Raw genomic sequence first — 24374 nt, 5'->3', positions numbered from 1 at the left:
AACAGAGAGCAATGTTGGGGTTGCGTCAAAATTATCAGGCTTACAGCCCGATCCAGTAAAGTCCGTGGGAGAGCGGACGAACGCCCGCTCTCCCGGCGCGCGCACCGGCCCCTCGCCGGTGCGAGCGATCCAGTATTTAAATGAGGCGACGCGGTGCAAACGAGGAAAAGGAGGCGCTAGGGACACTAGCGCGTCCCTAGCGCCTCCTTTTGGCCTGGAGCGGCGGCTGTCAGCGGGTTTGACAGCCGACGCTCAATTTTGCCGGCGTCGGTTCTCAAGCCCGCTGACAGCCACGGGCTCGGAAACCGGACGCCGGCAAAATTGAGCGTCCGGTTTTCGGCCCGACAGCCGCGGGCTGAATTCAAAAATTTTTTTTTTTTTTTTTTTTTTACTTTTTTTTACTTTTGGGGACCTCCGACTTAATATCGCTATGATATTAAGTCGGAGGGTGCACAGAAAAGCAGTTTTTACTGCTTTTCTGTGCACTTTCCTGGCGCCGGAAGAAATTAGCGCCGACCTTTGGGCGGCGCTAATTTCTTAGAGTAAAATGTGCGGCTTGGCTGCACATTTTACTTACTGGATCGCTCGGGAATACCTAATAGGGCCCTCAACATGCATTTGCATGTTGAGGGCCCTATTAGGTGCCGCGGGTGGGCCGCGTGTTTTCCTCCCCTTACTGAATAAGGGGTAAGGGAAAACACGCGTCCAGAGCAGGCTGACAGTGCGCTCCGACGGAGCACACTTTACTGGATCGACCTGATAGTGATTAAGGGTAGTAAGCGCCGCATCAGCAAGTTACCCCCATATTTATCTGTTCCCAAACCATAGAAGTCGGGGCTTTTATTGGTTGCTATGTGAATCCAATTCCCCTTTTCTCACAGCAGTTGAAGCATGGAGCAATGATGGAGTTACATTAACGGTATCAAAGCTTATTTAAGAGTAGGAACTGCCACACCAGCAAGTTACCCCCAGTAACCCCCATGCACTCTTTTCTTTATTCCCATCCTCGAGCCTTTAGGGATCCACAGTGTTTATCCCATGCCCCTTTGAATTCCTTCACTGATTTTGTCTTCACCACCTCTTCCAGAAGGGCATTCCAGGTATTCACCACCCTCTCCGTGAAGAAATACTTCCTGACATTGGTTCTGAGTCATTCTCCCTGGAGTTTCATTTCGTGAACCCCAGTTCTATTGATTTCTTTTCAACGGAAAAGGTTTGAAGATTGTGCATCATTAAAACCTTTCAGATATCTGAAGGTCTGTATCATATTTTCCCTGCACCTCCTCTCCTCCAGGCTGTACAGATTCAGATCCTTCAACCTCTCCTCATAGGTCTTCCAATGCTGACCCCTTACCATCTTGGTTGCTCTTCTTTGGACTGCCTCTATCTTGTCTTTATCCTTCTTGAGATTCGGCACCAGTATTGAATGCAGCACTCCAGGTGAGGCCTCAACAAGGGCAATATCACCTGTTTTTTGGGGTTTTTTTTTACTGGTTATTCTTCTCTCTCTGCAGCCCTGCATCCTTTTGGCTTTAGCTATCACCTTGTCATATTGCCTTGCCACCTTCAGATCATCAGACATTAACAAACCAAGGTCCCTCTCCCAGTCTTTCACCATCCGTCACATAAAGCTCTTTTGGATTGCCGCACCCCAGATGCAGGACTCCGCACCTCTTGGCATTGAATCCCAGCTGCCAAATCTTTGACCACTCTTCAAGCTTCCTTAAATCACTGTTCATTCTCTCTGCCCCTTCAGACATGTCCGCTCTGTTGCAGATCTTAGTGTCATCCACAAATAGACAAAGTTTACCTTCTGTCCCTTCTGCCAGGTCGCTCACAAAGATATTGAACAGAATCTGTCCCAGAACCGATCCCTGTGGCTCTCCACTTAACACCGTTCTGTTGCGCTGGGATGAGCACGACTCCCTCACCACAGCTGCTGATGGGCCACTACCGCAACGCCACCGTGTCTCTTAATTCTTTACTTGCATTTCCTTGACAGTTGCCAACAAGCTCCACTTCACAGACTAAGCAGGTCCTGGTCTATCCTCATTGCTTCTAGAGACTTGTGGTTCCCCGTTTTCTAATGCAGGCAGGGCTACAAGTTCACAGATGTCACAAAGATGGATTTAGCCTTTCCTTTAGGGCACGGAGCTTCCTGGCAACGCTAATTCTTCCTTTCCATAAGGACGCAAAGCTCATGAATAGTTTAATCACATTTGACTGTTTTCAAAAACAGGCTGCCTTTTATAAACTGTTCATTTTGACCATCTTATGCTTTGTATTCACAGTCAGAGGCTAAGCCAGTAGATAATAAAGATGTCATAACAGCCTTATCCTTGTGACTCTTGTGCTCGCCGCCTGATTTCAAGAAGCTGCTTAGCAAGAACCCTGATGCAACAGAAGTGCAACAGAAAAGTATGGGGAGACGAAAAAGATGATAATGCAAGTTTCCCAGTGTAAAGGTCTTGGAGATCAAATAAGCTAAAGTAAATCAGTTTAACTAGCGAAGAGTTTTCAGGCCTCAGCAAGGTTGTGCAATTCAGTTTCCTTTTTTAACAGCTTGAGAACAGTTCCCTTATCTTAGTGGCTGAGCCTAGTAAAGGTTGCTTCAGGATCCTCCATGACTGCCTGCCCCGCTGACTCCTCTCCTATGCACCTGGATATGCTCCAGAGACTCCACCCAGTCTTCAGGCTTGCCTGATGGATGCCTGCCAGAGACTAAGTAGGGGGTACCTGGAAAATGTAGTTCCCTGGGCAGCCATCTTAACGTAACCTAAGCTGTTCTGATCTTCTGGTTTAAGATGCTAATTCCTGCACGGGGACTAGGACTCAGACAGGTAATCATCACAGGATCTCAGGTTTTCTGGGGCATCCTGAAGGGGATCGGAGGATGCTTTCCAGTTTGCCCTGGGCAGCTTCACTTTCTATCCCAGGAGAAATAAGGGCCATACCTCCCGATCTCTACCGCTAGTGCCTTCATGCCTGGAGAGATCTGTGCACCGGCATCCTGTCCAGCCGATAAGTGGCCATATTGATCTGTGACATCACTTCCTCCCCCTATAATTTTATTTTACTGTTAGCACTATTAGGTGCTTCTCTGCTTTTATTTTAATCACGGGGAGGACAGTTTTGAGTGGCCACAAGCCTGCAAGTCAATTTTCCAAGGGAAACTTTACGGAGAGCTCTTTGTCAAAATCCAGTGGCCCCCAGCGCCTTGGGGATACTTTCACCTCGCAGACTGCATAGTGCGTAGGGGAGTGAAATCCTGACCCTGCCCCCAGCACCACTATTTTCCCCCAAGGGACATCGCACATCCATCTCCCTGCAGGGGGGGCACAGTTTTCCAAGACGGCTTTTGCACGGGTGAACCCTCATTTTCCCACTGAAATCCTTTTGAAAATGACTCTCTCTGGGGATACGTTTTGAAAGGTTGTGTGACCTATGAGCCCCAGTGCTCTGCCCATAAATGTCTTTTAAACATTGCCCGGGGGTTATGCATGGAAAAGGATTTGCAAAAGCAATTTCGTTAGTACTTTTAGACGCATCACAAAGAGGCGTTCAGAGGGGCGGAGTTGGGGAGGTGAGGATATGAATTTTGTCCCTACTTTTGATTTTCCCCAAGTAGTAAATTTGCAGGCACAGTTACTCCTGGAGGTGTCACTTTTTCATGTGAAATTGATGATTATAAATACAGGAATTTTAATTGTGCGGCGAGAGCTAGGGTGCCTAACGCCCTTGCCCTGGCCCGTAGAGGCTGAGCCACACACAGATCGCCACCATTCGCCCATCTCCCACTTTTCCAGGGGGGCAAATGCAGGAGAGGGGGGGAGGGGGGGAGATGGAAGGTAGATCTTGGAGCTCCTAGGATTGTGGCAGGGTTGCCAACTTCCTAGAAATATTATCACTGACGCTCTATCTGCCGCTTCTCTGGGGACTCAGACCCTGGCTTTCCCCCCTTCCGCAGAATTTCAAATTTGACACAGGCCGTGCTTTGGGCGATGGGGAGCGCCAGATCGCCCCTGGCCTGAGGCGGCCGCTTCCTTTCAGCCGCCCCTGACTCCAAGGAAGAGGCTGCATGGAGAAGCCGCCCCCGCTCTACTTGTAAACAAGGAGAAAAGCAGATCCTATCCTGCTGAAAAGAAGGTCACAGCTGACAACGGAGCAAGCAAAGAGACAAGGGGGAGGCAGGCACAGGACCAGGAGAAAGTCTCTTCCTCTATGCACAAGTAAGTGAAGAGAATCGCAAGGGGTTTTGGCATAAAGATCGTCCCAGAGTCTGAGAATCTCCTCTCATCTGAGGCGGGGGCTGCAGGGGACAAATGAAGCATTACAGAGAGAGGCCAGGACTGCCGTCCCCACAAAATATCACTCTGAGACCCACAATTTGAATTGGGATTTCCAATTTGTTTTTTTTTATGATCCATTAAAACGGGGTTCAAAATAAGCCCACAACACTGAATAAGGTGGTTGGCCTCAGCAAAGAAGGGCAGGAGTGAACAGGCATGAAGACTGCTGCCTCATAGCCCAAGTGAAAGTTGGTCTATCCACAGCACTAGTCTTACACATTCAAAGGTCACTGTGGGGGAGCTCGGACTGCTGCTGTCTGCACCGTACCTGGTTTGTGGTGGGACAGTGTGTGTGAGAAGGCAGCTTGCACTGCTGCCGCCTCTGCTGTCCCTGTTCTGTGGTGGGGCAATGTGTGTCTACGCATCATGCATGAAGCTTGCACTGCTGCCGCCTCTGCTGTCCCTGTTCTGTGGTGGGGCAATGTGCGTCTGTGCATCATGCATGAAGCTTGCACTGCTGCCGCCTCTGCTGTCCCTGTTCTGTGGTGGGGCAGTGTGTGTCTGTGCATCATGCATGAAGCTTGCACTGCTGCCGCCTCTGCTGTCCCTGTTCTGTGGTGGGGCAGTGTGTGTCTGTGTATCATGCATGAAGCTTGCACTGCTGCCGCCTCTGCTGTCCCTGTTCTGTGGTGGGGCAATGTGTGTCTACGCATCATGCATGAAGCTTGCACTGCTGCCGCCTCTGCTGTCTCTGTTCTGTGGTGGGGCAATGTGCGTCTGTGCATCATGCATGAAGCTTGCACTGCTGCCGCCTCTGCTGTCCCTGTTCTGTGGTGGGGCAGTGTGTGTCTGTGCATCATGCATGAAGCTTGCACTGCTGCCGCCTCTGCTGTCCCTGTTCTGTGGTGGGGCAGTGTGTGTCTGTGTATCATGCATGAAGCTTGCACTGCTGCCGCCTCTGCTGTCCCTGTTCTGTGGTGGGGCAATGTGTGTCTACGCATCATGCATGAAGCTTGCACTGCTGCCGCCTCTGCTGTCCCTGTTCTGTGGTGGGGCAATGTGCGTCTGTGCATCATGCATGAAGCTTGCACTGCTGCCGCCTCTGCTGTCCCTGTTCTGTGGTGGGGTAATGTGCGTCTGTGCATCATGCATGAAGCTTGCACTGCTGCCGCCTCTGCTGTCCCTGTTCTGTGGTGGGGCAGTGTGTGTCTGTGCATCATGCATGAAGCTTGCACTGCTGCTGCCTCTGCTGTCCCTGTTCTGTGGTGGGGCAGTGTGTGTCTGTGCATCATGCATGAAGCTTGCACTGCTGCCGCCTCTGCTGTCCCTGTTCTGTGGTGGGGCAGTGTGTGTCTGTGCATCATGCATGAAGCTTGCACTGCTGCCGCCTCTGCTGTCCCTGTTCTGTGGTGGGGCAGTGTGTGTCTGTGCATCATGCATGAAGCTTGCACTGCTGCCGCCTCTGCTGTCCCTGTTCTATGGTGGGGCAGTGTGTGTCTGTGCATCATGCATGAAGCTTGCACTGCTGCCGCCTCTGCTGTCCCTGTTCTGTGGTGGGGCAGTGTGTGTCTGTGCATCATGCATGAAGCTTGCACTGCTGCCGCCTCTGCTGTCCCTGTTCTGTGGTGGGGCAGTGTGTGTCTGTGCATCATGCATGAAGCTTGCACTGCTGCCGCCTCTGCTGTCACTGTTCTGTGGTGGGGCAGTGTATATCTGTGCGTGTCTATGAGGGAAGCTTGCACTTCTGCTGCCTGTGCTGTTCCTGCTCTGTGGTGGGGCCGTGTATGTCTGTGCGTGTCTGTGTGGGAAGCTTGCACGTCTGCCGCCTCTGCTGTCACTGTTCTGTGGTGGGGCAGTGTGTGTGTGATAGGGCAGTGTTAGAAACATGATGGCAGAAAAAGACTGTATGGCCCATCCAGTGTGCACGTCTGTCCAATTAATTTAGCATTATAATTCCCATCACTTCCTAAGAGATCCCCTGTATTTATCCCATGCTTTCTTGAATTCAGATATTGTTTTTGTCTCCACCACTTCCACTGGGAGGCTGTTCCATGCATCCACCAGCCTCCCTGTAAAGAAATATTTCCTTACTCCCAAATCTACCCCATTTCTACCACATATCATGACCCCTCATCCACTGAAGAAGGCTAATCTCCTGTGCATGGATATTTGAATGTCTCTCTCATATGTCCCCTATCTCACCTTTTCTCTAGTGTTTAGCGTCTTTAAGTCTCTCCCCATATGCTTTAGAACAAAAAGCACTGCCCATTTTAGTCGTCACCCACTGGACCCGCTCCATCCTGTTTATATCCTATAGAAGGTGGGGTCTCCAGAACTGTGCACAGTGTTCCAAGTGAGGTCTCACCAGGGACCTATACAGGGGCAATATCTCCTCCCTTTTTCTGCTGACCAGTCCTCTCCCTATGCAGCCAAGCATCTTTCTGGCTTTTATTGTCACTTTATCCACCTGTTGGGCCATCTGGGAGTATCATCAGATGCAATCACCCCCAGATCCTGCTCTTCCTTTGTACTTAGAAGAATTTCACCTCCAGTGCTGGACCTTTTCCTTCAGTTTTTGCATCCTAAATGCATTACTCTGCATTTTTTTTAGCATTAAATCTTAGCTGCCATACCTTAAACCATTCCTTGAGCTTCCCTGGATCCCTCCTCATGTTTTCCACTCCTTCCTGGCTGTCCACTCTGTTACAGATTTTGGTATCATCGGCAAAAAGACAAACATTTTCCGACAATTCTTCTGCTACGTTGCTCATGAAAATGTTGAAAAGAACCGGTCCAAGGACCGATCCCCGAGGCACACGGCTAGTAATAACATCCTGGGGTATTTAATCAATTGCCTGAAGTCCCATCTCCATCCATTGCCACGGATGGATTTCATAGGAGCGTGTCGGATATGACGCAGGTGAAGGCCTTGAACTCGAGATGAATCAGTGGCGGGATCGGCAAACTGCTGATTTCGAGTACGCCTGCAAATATTTTCAAAATGGTATACGCATAATACTTTAAAATATACATGGCTCTGCAAATAAATCAAGGTTTTATACATGCATGTACTTGTTTTTGCATGTAAAATATACATGCTTATGTTTAAAAAACAAAGAAAGGAAGCCTTTTCATTGCACTGCAAATATTTGTGCGTTCTGAAACATACTGAAGAATTTTAAAGGTCTTTTAAAAACATTCCTTTTTCAACAGGCCTATTTTTAAATATTATCGGCATGCGTAGCACTACATGAAATGTTTTCCCCACCCCAAGGAGTGGGGAAACCATTTACACACAGGGAGCATAACTTTCAAACCTATTTGTGGTACTGAATTTATAAATTGACTCCAGAGTTTAAAAAACTTTTCTTCTCCACAAATTTAATTGCTGGAGAGGGAAAATGGAACAGAAAGCTCAGGATGTGTTCTTTCCACAGCTAAAATGTATTCATTGTGTACGGAAGTCAGCTACGGTGAAAGAACATCAGCTCCAAAATCAGTGCTGTTTTGTTTTCTGCCCTGCCCTATAGTTTTTTGCTCCGTCTTTTTCTTCTCTCCCCATGTGCAGGCCATGCCTTCTGTTGTCACCCAGACTGAAAGAATGGAGCCAGTCCATGCGGGAGCTGAAAAAGTGGCAGTGACAGTCAATGTTAACATGTGCCCATCCTTCTCGGGTCTTGGGGATTCTGTCGCATGGCTGTCCACAAAGATGAAACCCGTAGGGAAGATCTTCCGAGGAGAGCAGACTGCCTGTGGTGTGAGTACTGATTTCTGAGTTATCGTAGGGACATTCTGCTTACAGAGCTTCTGCAATGAGAACATTCGGCTTCCAGGACTCCTGTTCTGTCCCATGAATATTCTGTTTCTGGTACGCCCATCTTATAAAGCTCCTGTATTTAACAGTAATACTGTTTATGGTATGTATATGTAGGGATCTTAGTTTTCATTTTATTTTCCCAGTAATTTGTTAAATGGGACAAAAATCAGTGGAAATTCTGACTTTCTTTTTTCCACTGAAATTTTCCCAGTTTTGTTCGTTATAATTTCACACTGACAAATTCCTGACTGGTAGTCCTGTTTACTTAGAGAACTACAAGTCCATAAACACAGTGGGGCAAAAGCATCATTGTGTCAGCTCAATGTGCCCCTGATGACCTGGACCCAGCTGGTAACAGTTGCTAAGTCGCACATAGGAACCCTGAAGCCAGTTATTGATAAGAGAGTACACCCATCTGATCCTCGACTTCCATTATCAGGAACACAGGGTCAGTGCTTGCTTATGGTCGAGGGGCGAGTTTAGACTGGGGAATCCGTCTTTGGAGTTCTGTGCTCCATCCTATGTAACGCTCTGCTTGCAGTGTAAGAGCACTGTTCATAGACGTTTCTGGGCCTAGAACTCGTGTTAGCAGCCTGCTGCCTGATACTGCATCAGTACATTTTTAAGAAACCTAATTATATCGTTTCCTTTTCGTCTTAATGGTTTTTTTTTTTTTACTATAAGGCTAGTAGAAGGACTAGGGGACACTCCATGAAGTTAGCATGGGGCACATTTAAAACTAATCGGAGAAAGTTCTTTTTTACTCAACGCACAATTAAACTCTGGAATTTGTTGCCAGAGGATGTGGTTAGTGCAGTTAGTATAGCTGTGTTTAAAAAAGGATTGGATAAGTTTTTGGAGGAGAAGTCCATTACCTGCTATTAAGTTCACTTAGAGAATAGCCACTGCCATTAGCAATGGTTACATGGAATAGACTTAGTTTTTGGGTACTTGCCAGGTTCTTATGGCCTGGATTGGCCACTGTTGGAAACAGGATGCTGGGCTTGATGGACCCTTGGTCTGACCCAGTATGGCATGTTCTTATGTTCTTATGTTCTTATGTTGCATCACAGAGAATCTCTAATTTAAGGCTGTTGTACCTCGTTAAATCATTCTTATTCCTTTCTTATTCTTGTTTCTGTTAGCGCATGCTCACTGCTAGATCTCTCCTACGCCTTCTTAGAAGGCTATAACGGTGCTATTCCTTGTTTTCTACCCTCTCAAGGCTTTGTGGGTCTCACCTGTGCTGCTGTCTCTTTCCAGGTGGTGCAGATAGTCCTCGGAGGTCTGTGCATTGCCTGTGGAGGGACGTTTGCCTCTGCAGTTGATTCGAATTATTATCGGAATTCCCATATCGTACGGAGAAGCTTAGCCTTCTGGACTGGGGGCGTGGTGAGTAGCAGGACAGAAATCTCATCTTTTTTTATCAGAATTAATTATAAGCAGGGCTTCAATTTTTAGGTGTTTATAAACTTATTTTCCAGTTACTTCCGGGTTCTTTGAAAGTACAAAAAAATGAGTGTTTATCAGCGTTTCCACGAAGCAGGCACTATTGTCGGGTGCCTTTTCTGGCTGAATCAAATGCATACATTTGTGAAGCTGAAAAGTCTTAAGCATGGAAAAGGCACAGAAACAGAGTGGAAGATCCAAGGCAGATAAGGAGAGTGATGAGAGAGTATTGGGGGACGTGGTGTCTTTCTGATATTTACCCAATAAGCAACTTTTTTTGTATCTGGAGTGTTTGAGTGGCATTTATCAGTTGAAACCTAAAATCAGAAGTCCTAATTATAAAGCAACATTCAGCCTAATTTTAGAAGAACATTCCAGTCATCTAGGATAGGTAATAGCTATTTATGAATAAAAATCTAAGCAAAGAAAGCATGAAAGAGCCTGACAGCAGTTAGACCATTGAGTCTACTGCTGGGATTAGGCGCGATAGAAACAGGACCGACATGGCCGAGTTTCGCACATTGGCTGCGTCAGGGGCTTATTAGAGATCAAATGCTCTTATTGATTCTATTTTATGGAAAAGCTTGGGAACAGCGTCCGAGCGATCAGTAGACAGATTCAGTATGGTCACCGGTGTCTCTCCCACTGTGTACACCAGTGACCCCCACAGCCTTCATCGTGAGCAGTCTTTCATTATTCAAGGTCTGTAATCGATGTACACAGTGAGAGACATTGGCGAGTATAGTTACAGTTTTCATCTAATACTGAATTTGTCTACTGATCCTTACTGCTAGGATTGGGACATCATTTATATCCTCCTAAGATCCTCATCCTTACTGCTAGGATTGGGACATCATTTATATCCTCCTAAGATCCTCATCCTTACTGCTAGGATTGGGACATCATTTATATCCTCCTAAGATCCTCATCCTTACTGCTAGGATTGGGACATCATTTATATCCTCCTAAGATCCTCATCCTTACTGCTAGGATTGGGACATCATTTATATCCTCCTAAGATCCTGATCCTTACTGCTAGGATTGGGACATCATTTATATCCTCCTAAGATCCTCATCCTTACTGCTAGGATTGGGACATCATTTATATCCTCCTAAGATCCTGATCCTTACTGCTAGGATTGGGACATCATTTATATCCTCCTAAGATCCTCATCCTTACTGCTAGGATTGGGACATCATTTATATCCTCCTAAGATCCTCATCCTTACTGCTAGGATTGGGACATCATTTATATCCTCCTAAGATCCTCATCCTTACTGCTAGGATTGGGACATCATTTATATCCTCCTAAGATCCTCATCCTTACTGCTAGGATTGGGACATCATTTATATCCTCCTAAGATCCTGATCCTTACTGCTAGGATTGGGACATCATTTATATCCTCCTAAGATCCTCATCCTTACTGCTAGGATTGGGACATCATTTATATCCTCCTAAGATCCTGATCCTTACTGCTAGGATTGGGACATCATTTATATCCTCCTAAGATCCTCATCCTTACTGCTAGGATTGGGACATCATTTATATCCTCCTAAGAACCTGAAGCATTAAATATCTCTGCAGGAAGCGGATATTTACACAGAGGTCCATCTGAGCAAGCTGGCGAATGGGAAAGGAAGCCGGGTGAAGGTACCTGGATATCTTTAACCAGATTTCATTGAATATATCCAGATTGAAGTCATTCGGACCATTTTATCTGGGAAAAGCTATCTGGTGAAGTTATCGGGATTGCTTTAGGACAGGTTATTTATTCGAGCAGACTCACCTGAAAGCACAGTTTGGGAACACCACCGCTGCTTTAGCTGAGGAATGGGGGTGGGGGGGAATATTCAAATTTCAGGTTTTGTCCAGCTAATTCCAAAAGTTACCTGCAGCATTGAACTCATCCCAGAGGCCACGCCTCCACGCGGATAGATTTGACCCTGTCTCTCCCAGAAACTCAGGCCATGTCCACCTACATTCAGGAGAATTTAAAATGGGGATTTACCCATCCATCCTCTTCTCCAGCAGGGGCTGGGGTACTCTTCGTTGTAAAGAAAGTCAGATCCCTCAGGCCGAGCACAGACTACCACGGCATGAATGCCATTACTAAGAAAGACCATTACCATTATCTCTAGTAACTGAGCTCTTTGACTGCCTACAGGGTGCCAAGATATTCACAAAGTTAGATCTCAGGGGTGCATACAGCCTCATCCACATCAAGTCGGGCGATGAATGGAAAACGACATTTAACATTTGCGATGGACATTATGAGTATTTGGTCATGCCCTTTGGGCTTTGCAATGCCCCAGTGGATTTCCAGAAAATGATCGAGATCTTTCACGGTCTACTGTACACCTGTGTGGTTGCATACTTGGATGACATATCGATCTTTTCCCTGAGTTCCCACCGAAGAGACGTTCGCATTCTCCTGCAATGCCTGCGAGAGAATGATCTCTATGCCAACTGGAAAAATGTCTCTTTGAGCAGGAGGAGCTTCCCTTCCTTGTGTACATAGTCTCATGAGATGGGTTCTGAATGGATCCTGCCAAGATAAAAGCTATCAAGGACTGGCTTCGCCCACTGAGCCTCCAGGCCTTGCAAAGGTTCCTGTGGTTTGCTAATTATTACTGTCAGTTTATTCCAAATTACTACTCCGTGGCAGCCCCACTTACTGCCCTTACCCACCAGGGCACCAGCACCAAAGATTGGCCACCCGAGGCTATCGAATGTCTATGTTGACAAACCCTACCTATGACACCTGGATTCCAAGGCAGAGGAACAACAGAGCAGTCAAGAAGCCAGGAACAGGAAAAATAAGCACAGAACAAAGGCAGAGAAAAACTGGAAGAGGATGCAAGGCAAGGCAGGGATCAGAGAGACAAGACACCAAGGGGACAGAAAGGAACAAGGCAAAACAAGGGCAGAACAAGCAAGGAACCAAGGCCAGGACATAGACAGAGCTAGGCAGGCCCAGGGCAGAACTAGGGAAGGCAAAACAGAAACAGAATTCAGGGCACGACAGGAATCAGACAAACAAGGACAAAAAACATTCAAGAAAGCCACTAAGAGGTAACACAGGAAACAGGGAGGCCACACAAGAGACAGGGACAAGGATCAGGCAGGAGGGGCCACTGGGAGGCCCCACTGGAGCAAAGACAGGGCAAGAAGGCCTTTAACAGGCCACATTAAAGACAGGTAGAATAAAGCATAAGGATGGCCTCAAGGAGAAAGTGGGATTCGATGATAAGGCCGTGGGCGGCTAGTGAGGCAGGCTTTAAAGGTGTGGCGGGGCTGCTGCACGTGCCTTCGGGGCAAGCCTGCACAGCTCAGACTGCAGCACACTGAGGGCCCTTGCAGGCAGGATCATTGCGCCATTACATACAGAGCTTAGCTGGAAAACTATGTTTATTTATTTATTTTATTTATTTTAAAATTTTTCTATACCGTCGTTAAGTTAAATACCATCACAACGGTTTACAGAAGGGCACGATAAAGAGAAATATGGGTGGTATAGATTACAAATTACTCGTGTGCCATCATAGTACGGTAACAATTTAAAATAATAAACTAGGTGTGTAAATTAAACCTGATTGTTAGGAACAAATTAGGCAGCAAAAAGTCCCTTGCTCTTTCGCCAGTTCTGCCAGCACATATCACCTCTGACAGCTTACTTCATGTCCCTCTAAAAGATGATGCTCTCTGCCTCCTCACCCTTCTATCTAAAGCCCTGGTCACATAGTTACACAGGGCCCAAAACTGAAAGATGGCCGGATACGAATTATCCGGCTAAGCTACAAGGGATTTTCAGAGGACCGCTAGATAGCCAGATAAGTCCTACTTATCCATCTGTTGAGCACTGAACACGCTTTCAGTATTGGGTCCATAAGCTGCTTAGGATCATCATCATCTTGGACTGGCCCACTGCAAAGTCTCTTTCCTGGTTAATGTGGAACAGGAATGCTGAAGATTTCATGGCAGATGTTTGCCATAGGAACACTCCAGCCTTATGTAAATCTCTGGCTAATTTATGGAAGATAGTACAGAATTTGGGCTATTTTATAGCCGATATGTTACAAGTGAACTTAGATGTACAGAGTCCAAAAATCCTTGTGGTTAACAAGAGAGTGAATGGTGAAGGTGAAGATATGGAAAAGATTTGGTAAAGTGCATGATTATATCTGATTTTTTTTTCATAGTTCATAATATCTGGAGTAATTTCCATTATCAGCGAGAAATGCCCAACCCGCTGCTGGGTAGGTATCTATCTGTATCATAAAATACCTCCATGAAGGCACAAAATGTGTAGTGTGAGGCTGTGTCAGATGATACTGTAATTGTAGGGTCTCTGTAGATGGGATATGGGTGTGAGGCAGTTTCAGGAGAGGCTGTAACTGTAGGATCTGTATGGATGAGATGGAGATATAACATAGTGTGAGGAGAGATTGTAACTCTAGGCTCTCTATGGATGGGATGTAGGTATGAGTTGAGGCTGTAACTGCAGGGTCTTTGGGGATGGGATGTAGGAATAAGGCAGTGTTAGGTGAAGCTGTAACTGTAGGGTTTCTGAGTTTGGGATGTGGTGTGAGGCCTGTAACAGCAGAATCTCTGAAGATGGATGTAGGTGTGAGGTGCTATCAGGTGAGGCTGTAACTGTTACTTATGTTGTATGGGACAAAGTTTAGCTGATGTTCCCATTGCTTATGTAACTCTGCATGTGCCTGTGTTTGCAGATTTGTTTCTTAAAGATGTCTGTCGCCTTTTCTTGCTGGAAGTAAATCACATTTCTTTTCTGTTTTCTTTCTTTAGATATTATTGTCTTTACTGATGAATCTGGTCAGTGCTGGCATGGCCATTGCCGTTATCAACTTTTGTTACAAGGAACTGCGGTGGTCTCCAGCAGATTATGACTATGTTTTCTATACGTGCTTACGCTGTAATTTTACTGTTTACCATTGGGATCCCTATTATGGGAAAGAAAATAAATGTCAGAAGAGCATGCAGAAACTAATTGTAAGTATAGCTGAATGTTTTCCTTTCATCTTCTTCTTCATGGCATGGTTTTTTATTGTGATGGGCTTAACATTGTATCACTGATGTCATAAAATACGCCTGCAGTTCATCATTCACGGTTGCTGCTTTCTGTGGTTTCTCCTACTTGGTATCGCGACGACATAAAGTTGAAGAGTCACAGAAAAGCAGTATTTTTTTCTATAGTTCCTGCTCAGTATTTTCTGTTGATGGCCTGAGGCTCCTCAAGACAATGCGAGCTCTGGGGCTGCCATTAAAGTTTGAGGGTTAAAACGTGAGCTGATAGCCTCATCAACTTGGCATTTACATGTGATGAGCACTATTAGCTATGTGCAGGTTTGGACGCATGTTTTGGACACTTCACCTGGCTCACCATCTCCATTTCTTTGTAGCTTGCCTCCACTTCTCCATGCCTCACCACCCCCTACCCCCTCCACTCCAGGGCATTTCCATTGACTATGTGCTACACAGAGTCTGCTGCTTTTATGGTTCCCCAGGCTCTGTTCTGCCCACCTACTCCAAGAGAGAGGGGAATAGAAGTGATCCAAAAGAAAAATTACCAGTAAGCCCTGGCCAAGACCGGGGAGAGCCACTGACGCAAAGTAGCAGAGCTCCAGATGGAATCCTGCGTTCCCACATGGAGACGGTGCAGCCAGGGCTGGTGCAAGGGTATTAGGTGCTTTAAGCAAACTTTACAGCCGTGCACCCTCCTGCTCCCCTCCTCTCTCTCTCCTTCACACACACACACACACACACACACACTCTCTCTCTCTCACACACACACACACACACACTCACACACACACACACACACACACACACACTCTCTCTCACACACACACACTCACACACACACTCTCTCTCACACACACACACACTCTCTCTCACACACGCACACACACACACACACACACACTCTCTCTCTCTCACACACACTCACACACACACACACACACACACACACAAACACACAATTAAAAATTATGAATTTATAGTAGATTTTACATGGAAAAGGACATTCACAGATTTCAGAGATAAAAATATCACAGCATGTATATTATATTTACACGCACTGCTGTGATGCCAGCCAAGAAATCCTGCAAAAAAATCCAAAAAGGACACTTGGAACCCATCTCACATTTGGCAAATTATAATATGTGTTGGGTGTGGGTTTGATCCTCAGAAAGTTATGAGTAAACAGAATTGCAATTACAATAAAGTAAACCTCCCATTCCAAAACAGCACTAAATGCCAGCACTCAAACAATGACTGCCCCCTAACTTACAAAAAACAACCCCAGGCCCTAAAGCCCAATACACCTCCCCTAAGGAAAACAGAACAAGCCAGGCTGTCAGAGATCCCTGTGCTAGCAGAATACCTCACCTTGACACACATGTAGGACACTGAAAGACCCTCACCAGATACAGAATAATGTGGCCATAAAGTATATATCGAAATGTGCAGACAAAAACCGAACTGGAAACCGCACTCTTTATGCAGGACAACAATGGAAAACCAGCAACATCACTACTCCTCACGAAACATCAAAACATAGAATCAAGAATCAAGAATCAAGAATCAAGAATCAACAGTAAGCGCAAAGTAATAAAACAGCAACATCACTATCCTCACGAAACCTCAAAACATAGAATCAAGAAAACAACCGTAAATCAACAGTAAGCCCAAAGTAATAAAAATAAGAAATAATTCAAACATCCATTAATTGTTTCTCTTATTTTCTGTCCTAAGATTGTTCAGTTTTATTTTGTCACAAGATTGCATTGCTTAGTGTACATATTTGTTTTATTTTTACTAGGGATGCTCCTATGTACCCAGCCCTGAACCTTGGAAGGGCGGGTAATGTATGTTTTAAATAAAAAATAAATCATTAACTCTTATAAATTTTTTAACATTTCTCAAACACTGCTAAACATTTTACGATAGCAGATACATCAAATAAGGATAAAAGAAAATGCCCCGCTCTCAGTAGCTCGGAGCTTTTGATCCCAGTCACCATGAGATTATTATGGATTAGTTAGGGGCAGGGACGGGCAGATGGACAAACCTTCTTCTCTCTCTCTCTCTCTCTGTCTCTCACGCTTGCTCACGTGCTGTTACGCTCACACACTCATGCACACAGACATACAGGCTCGCCCACATGCTCTGTCTCTCATGCTCATACGTGCTCTCTCAGATTCTCAGACATGCAAGCTCATTCATTAACTCGCTAGCACTCGCTCTCTCTTTTTATCTTTTCTCTCTCTCCCGCTTGCTCACGTGCTGTTACGCTCACACACTCATGCACACAGACATACAGGCTCGCTCACATGCTCTGTCTCTCATGCTCATACGTGCTCTCTCAGATTCTCAGACATGCAAGCTCATTCATTAACTCGCTAGCACTCGCTCTCTCTTTTTATCTTCTCTCTCTGTCTCTCACGCTTGCTCACGTGCTGTTACGCTCTCACACTCATGCACACAGACATACAGGCTCGCTCACATGCTCTGTCTCTCATATGTGCTCTCTCAGATTCTCAGACACGCAAGCTCATTCATTAACTCGCTAGCACTCTCTCTCTCATGCTTGCTCACGTGCTGTTACGCTCTCACACTCATGCACACAGACATACACGCTTGCTCACATGCTCTGTCTCTCATACGTGCTCTCTCAGATTCTCAGACATGCAAGCTCATTCATTAACTTGCTAGCACTCGCTCTCTCTTTTTATCTTCTCTCTCTCTCCCGCTTGCTCACATGCTGTTACGCTCACACACTCATGCACACAGACATACAGGCTCGCCCACATGCTCTGTCTCTCATGCTCATACGTGCTCTCTCAGATTCTCAGACATGCAAGCTCATTCATTAACTCGCTAGCACTCGCTCTCACTTTTTATCTCCTTGGCCGCTGAATACGGGGTCTGTTTTTTTTTTTAATGTTTTTACTTACAGGAGGAATGCAGGCAGGGCGGCTGTTGATAATCCTGGAGGTGCCCCATAGTGTGGGAAGAAGAGGGATGAAAGGGCACAATTGGGGGTGGGGGCGAGAGGTAAGGGTCATTGTTTATTTATTTATTTATTTTGCTGTGGTTGAGTATCAGGAGGGGCCGACAGCAGTGGGAGGCCTTCATCTGAGGGTGAGGCAGCAGTGAGGGAGACCTGCTGGCTGCCTCCTGCCGGTACAGGAAGTGACAGGCAGAGATGTGAGAGGAAGCTGTCATTGCTGCGGTGCTTCAGGGGGAGGAGTGCCTGAGGAGAACAGGCCCCGGGCCCTTGCTTTCACAATCAGGCCGATACAGTAAGGACGCGTAAGAAAGAGTGCGGTAGGGCCGGGCGCACCCTCGTTTGCCATGTGCATATTTTGGTTCACAAGCCGTTCGATTCAGTATTCAAATTAGACGCAAATCCAAGTGGTGTCCAAAGCGCGTCAATGAAGCGGTGGGCGTGCGCAATCCATCTTACTGTATAGAGCGCTATACAGCGCCTATACAGTATCCAGGGCGCGCTGGTACCTGTCATTTCAAATGCTATTCCATCTTGTGATGCGTTCACTGATTCTTTTGAGAATAATATTATAAGTATTAGTGCTCAACTTGGTTTGGTTCCTAGAGGGGCTGATATTGCATTATCAGCTGTTATAAAAGAAAGTCGGTCTGAATTTGGTAAATTGTCATTAAGAGAAATTACTATTGTAGAAACATAGAAACATAGAAATGTCGGCAGAAGAAGACCAAACGGCCCATCAAGTCTGCCCAGCAAGTTACGCACTTTATCCATTTTTTTCCCCTTTTTCTCTCTCACACCTGTTACTCTTGGCTTCCAGTACCCTCCGGCCCTAATTCCCCTGCACTCCACCACCAATGTAGAGAGCAGTGCCGTATCTGCATCCAAGTGAACATCCAGCTCAATTAGGGGTAGCAACCTCTGTAACAAGCAGCCACCCCCTTACCCCATACTCTTACCCACCCCTGGTTTTATTTATTTTTTTATTTTATTTTATTTTTTTTTGGAGATAGCAGCCCTCCATCCTTCTGCTCCGTGAAGGCGGAACACCAACTACTATTGTAGTTATCTATTTATTTTATATCCTGCTTTCAGCCACTCCAAAGTGGATAACATTCAGATACTATGGTTATTATAGCAGACCTTAAATCTACAAGCTCCCCTCTTGAGTCATGAAAGACTTCACATTCACCATAATAAGACGTATGGTGCATAAGTGATTAGAAGAGGGAGCTGTACCAGAATCATTAATAAGAGCCACTGTCAGGCCACTCCTGAAAGATGAGAACAAAGGTAACCACTGCAGAAATTAGTAGCTATCGTTTGATTTCAAATTTGCCTACCTTAGCTAAGATACATGAGAAGGGCATTCTAAAGCAGAAAGATGAAGTTATATCAGGCCATGAGGTGTTGAATGACGACCACTTCGGCTATAGGAAGGCATGTAACACACAGCTTCTCTTGCTTTCCCTAAAAGACAAGACACCATGTTTCACGGTTTGAAACATAGTAAATCGGGGATACTTGTGCAGTTAGATGTGTCAGCAGCATTCAACAAAGTCTGTCATGCGCTGCTGATTTCCCGTTTTCAAGACATCGTGATTACAGGAACTGTAATGTCATGATTGTGTTGCTAATCGCTTTGAGAGATATAATCAGGTAAAGCGATTAACAAATATTTTAAAGTAAATAAACAGTGGTAAGGACCTGATCGTAGGCTGCGATCTTCGAACATTGGTCTTTTGAAGGAACCTGCCATGCAGGCATATAGGCTTGAGCAGTCGCTGCCCCAGTGATGTGAACACCTTGACCTTGGAGCTGAGAGAGGAGCAGGACATTAAAATCTTTTGGAAGTGTTTAAGGCTTTATTATTTAAAGATAATTTTATATACAAATGTGAACTGTATGTATTTGATTTTTTCAATTGTGATATTTTATTCTGTGTTTGTTTTAATTCTTATGTTGATTTATGTACCATATTATTTTAATTTGTGAATGTTTTATCATTTACTCTGCACTGAATGAATTGCTTTTGGAATCCTGTGGAATATAAGGTTTTTAAGTAAATAACCACCCCCTAGGAATGCCTCTTTGCAGTACTTTTATGCATATAAACCAGAGGTGAATTTTCAAAAGTCCACTTACACACATATCACTTCTATATACATTAATTAGGGATGTCCTTTTGTTTAAATTTGCATTCTGAACTGAATAAAGCTATTTGTGTTTCATTTTGTTAAATACAAAATGAATCAAAATTGCCTCTGGAAAAACCTGAAAATGTTCAGGTTTATCATTTGGGAAAATACCATGCACTATTTATAAATAGTCCATGTTATTTGCAAATAGACCATGTTATTTACAAATAGTGCATGCTATTTGCCAAAAAGAAAAATCCAACTAAAATGAACTCCCCATCCCACCTCTATCTTCTGAAATGCAATTTGCCCAAAAACTGGGCCAAAAGTGAACTGAACAGAACCAATAATTTTTTGTCCCTAATATTAATAACTGAAAACCTTAATGGAAACACAAGTGCTCACTGCTCACAATGCTATTTCTGTTGAATGTTCAGTTAACAGCCACACTCGTCTTGCTAGCCATTAGGATCATTACAAAACCCTGTTGAAGAAACGAAAGGGTGCTAAATAAGAATTAAATGGGGGATTTTGTATGCTTTATCTGCTCGAGATGGTAGTGTAAAAATAAGGATGATGGCAAACTGTCCTGGATAAGGAATGCTATCTTACAAGTGGCCATGCTCTGTGGCTGCCAGCTGGGATATATCCTTAGCAGTGTGGATAGGAATAACTGACAGGTTGGATGGCATCATCTACTCTGTCACTGTGTTACTACAATGATGGGAAGGATGAAAAGTAAAATGCTGGTGTCTGGGTGATGATGAAAGATGAGCTGATGATGTCCTGGGTGATGGTGTTGATTGGATCAATGAAAGATAAGAGGATGATATTTTGAGTGATGACTGCAGTGATTATGAAAGGTAAAAGAATGATAGTTATGGGCCAGGAAATTTGTGATCTGTGATTCCATTCCAGAATCTGGCCTATAATTTGGGAATTTTCTATTGGGCAGCTTTCAGTGGATTATGAATCGAAGCAGGACAGCAATGATTCATTATAGCCTATAGAATTATAAAATCAGGCTATGAATAAATATGCCTGTGATACAATCAGGGAATTGGTGATTTTCTGTGTCATTTCTAGATGGTGATTTTGTTCTGGACAATCGTGTTGGAGATGGTGAAATGTAAACTAGCTGTGGTATCTGTGGGTTGATGTTGCGGGAGATGAGCGTTCAGAGGAAATTGAGGATAATGACACGTGCGATTTTGTAACTGCTGATGGTAATGCTATTCTTTTGGCAGGATTACTTGAAGATGCTTTTCATGAGTGTTACGGCACTGCTGCTGACCACCGTGACCGTGGAACTGTGCATCACCGTTTATTCTGCGGGCTATTGCTTGACATCTTTGTGCTGCAAGAAATCTTCAGAAAAGGCAGGTTGTGTGTGTGTGTGTGTGTGTGTGTGTGTGTGTGATTTCCCTGGAATTATTTGTGGGTCTGGGTAAAGGAGCATTAAAGACATAGAAAAATCTAATTAGGTGAATATAGATATTTAGATAGGATATGACAGTGGAAGTATAATACAAAAAGCATCAAGTGATGATGAATTAATATGTGCCTGGATAGATAGCATGGATGGAGTGTAAAGCTATACAAATACAATTCTTTACAGTATTTTTACCAGGACACATGGTCACTGTTATGTGCACACCTTTTTAATCAAGAAATTCTGTATTCTTCATTGTTGATTTATGAGCTGTATCTAGAAATATGCTGTAGATCCTATGGATAAATTCTATAGAAACAGGAAGTATATCGTTTATTTCATTCTCCTATTTCTCTGTTCTCTATTCTTGTCTCCTTCAGACTCTCTCCCTATATATTTTGTTACATATTTTCCTTCTTTTTTCTGCCACTGTCTGGGTCTTCTTTTCTCTGCCACTTCCTTGTTTCTGCTTTCTGAATTTTATCTACTGCCTTTTTCTTTTTCTGCCTGTTTTCTGTCTTTGTTTTCTTGTTTCTTAGCTGTCACCTCCTTTTCTGTCTTGCTCCTTCATCCTCTTTCTTCCTCTTGGCTTTATGTCTTTCAGCGTCACTTTATCTCTGTTTGTTTGGCCAACTTTGTGTCTTGTGACCCCTTGACCTAGGATTTGTTTTTTCCTTGCTGTTAGGAGGATAACATTGAGTTGGCAGATTCTGCAGGGGAACCGCTTGATCCCAGCCTCTCGGCGAAAAAAGAAGAACTTCAGGATGTGATGGAAATCTGAGTCTTGAAGCAGATGGATGTAGCAGCTCCTGGTCGTCTGTTTTATCTCTATCATTACAGTATATGTCTCAAGTGCCCTGTTTGTATGCCTGTCAGCTGATACGGCGCCGAGTTCATACCATCTACTATACGCCTAACATTTCTATACCACCTTCCTTCCCTTTTCTCAAGTCACCACATTGACTCCCCATCACGTCTGCTGGAAAAATAGCTCGTCTTCATCCAGAAATTTAATTTCCAGGGTTCTGTCACCACTTCTATTTACATAAAAAAAAACCCCATAGAAACATGATGGCAGAAAAAGACCATTGTGACCTAATTAATCTGCCCATGCACAGCAACTATTCAACGTAACAATCCCTCCCACTCCCTCAGACATCCTCTGTGTTTATCCCATGATTTCCTGAATTTAGATATTGTCCTTGTGTCTCCCACCTGCACTGAGAAGCTGTTCATGCATTCATTATCCCTTCTATAAAGAAATATTTTCTTAGATTACTCCTGACTCTACATCCAGAACTGTACTCAGTATTCCCAGTGAGGTCTCACCAGGGACCTATACAGGGGCAATATCACCTCCCTTTTTCTGAAGACCATTCCTCTTCCTATGCAGCCTTTCTGGCTTTTGCCATCACTTTATCCACCTGTTTATATTTTATATACAATATATATATGTTACCTCTCACTAAATGAATCAATGACATAGGTTTTTCCTATACTGTGACATCCACATTTATGGCCTTATAGGGTCTGATGGAGGCATTTCCATAACTAAACTGATCGATTGCCTTTTTGAAGTTGAGAAATGGCTGTTAATGAATAAATTAAAATGAAATGATGACAAATCTGAATTTCTCTGGTTAAAGCAACATTGTTGCTACACTTTGAAATCAGTCCAGTAAAGATGTATGTATTGGAACACTGATGTCTAGTTTGTCTTATACTGTGTTATTTGAACCTTTGATTTCATTGTTTATGTACCTTTTTGTATACCGCTTTGTAGACCTTTGGGAGAGGCACTTGACAAATCCGTAAATAAGTAAATAAAGAACCTTCCACATAGAGTTCAAGCTTCTCCTACTTACCTACAAAGGCATTCACTCTGAAACTCATGACTTCTCCTCTCTTATCTCCCCCTGCACCCCTCCTCTCTTATCTCCCCCTGCACCCCTCCTCTCAGACACCATCCATTGAGCGAGCTGCTCCTGTCTGGGCCTTTCTCCTGAGTAGGTGTGTCATGCGCCCTTCCTGGCCATATTCAAAATGCACCTACTTTTAAATCAGTGGTCACATTCTTGTCAGTTTTATCCATCTGTACTGTACTAGATACATTTTTCAACACAACCTGATGTCATGGGTCATGTTGTGGTAAAGTGACTTAAGTCACTGCACAATAAATATGATCACAAGCACATTTTATATGCAAGTAGGTAACTTTCATCCAATGTCTCTTAATTCATGGAGAGAATAACAGGAAACAGACTTTCCTATTAGGATTTCTGGGTTCTTCCACGCAACCCAGTCTAGCCAATATTAAAGACAGGATACCGGGCTTGATGAACAATGGTTTGACCCATTCTGACATTTCTTATGAGTATATCAACTACTTTAAATAGACTTTATTCAGAACTTATTTTCACCTAAAATTTAATAAGTAGAATAGAGACTGAACTGCGTCGAGATACATAATGGGGTAAATTTTAGAAGAGCTGCTTATATTAAAAGGTCCATATATGAGAGTATACCGGCTGAGAAAGAGCAATTCTTATTTTAAAACCAGCAAATTACGTGCATATATATATATACATGCGCGAGCAGCTATTCGCGAAAAAAAAAAAGGGGCGGATTTGGGGTGCAGCCAACACACGCATAAATCCCAATTTTAAATCCGGTGAACACAGGGCACATTGGGCTGTTACCTGTGCAGTTTTATTTCTGCTCCTGATCAAGTGTAAGTCTAAAAAAAACTTGTAATAGGCAAAAACTGGGGGGAGTGCAGGCTGAAGAACCAGAGGGGTCTTGTTGACCTAGAGATAGACTGGGGGCAAACTGGTGGACAAATTGGTCAAACAGGTTATTTCTTTCACACGCTCATGTTATAAAATGTGTTCACTTGCGCATGCAAAAGCCGACAAGACCTCAGGCAATGTTTCCTCGTGTAACCACTTAAAATTAGGGGCACACATACGCACACTAGGTGTATTTTAAATAGTACGTGCCAATTAAACATTCCTGCACATGTGCGCTCATGCACACGTACACACTTACGTGGGCGCGCACACGCTCATTTTAAAGTTACCGTCCCTGGGACTAGTCCACAAATCCTTATAGTTTTATATGGACCATTTCAGAAAAAAATATCTATTTTTATGATTTACTGGCAAAGCAAAGAATAATCTAAAGGGCCCACAACTATTTTGTGAAACTGATTAA

At 44.4% G+C, this 24374-nt stretch overlaps 1 protein-coding gene across 2 annotated transcripts; it reads left to right on the top strand.

Annotated features, from left to right (window-relative positions):
• Positions 1-4014: 4014 nt before the first annotated feature.
• MS4A15 (membrane spanning 4-domains A15) lies at positions 4015-23005 on the top strand. 2 transcript variants are annotated; one of them, XM_029574842.1, is made up of 7 exons: positions 4019-4229; positions 7858-8046; positions 9370-9498; positions 13756-13812; positions 14366-14569; positions 20977-21108; positions 21847-23005. In XM_029574842.1, exons 2-7 carry the CDS (start codon positions 7861-7863, stop codon positions 21940-21942), a joined length of 804 nt encoding a protein of 267 aa, XP_029430702.1. In that variant the 5' UTR covers positions 4019-4229; positions 7858-7860; the 3' UTR covers positions 21943-23005. The 2 variants fall into 2 exon arrangements, with proteins under 2 accessions (XP_029430703.1, XP_029430702.1); XM_029574843.1 differs by lacking the exon at positions 13756-13812 and having other exon boundaries at positions 4015-4229.
• The last annotated feature ends 1369 nt before the right edge of the window (positions 23006-24374 follow it).

Source organism: Rhinatrema bivittatum, chromosome 13 (assembly GCF_901001135.1).
Source record: "Rhinatrema bivittatum chromosome 13, aRhiBiv1.1, whole genome shotgun sequence".
Classification (NCBI taxonomy): Eukaryota; Metazoa; Chordata; class Amphibia; order Gymnophiona; family Rhinatrematidae; genus Rhinatrema; species Rhinatrema bivittatum.
The sequence above is the reverse complement of the archived record's forward strand: the minus strand, read 5'-3'. Positions and strand labels throughout refer to the sequence as shown.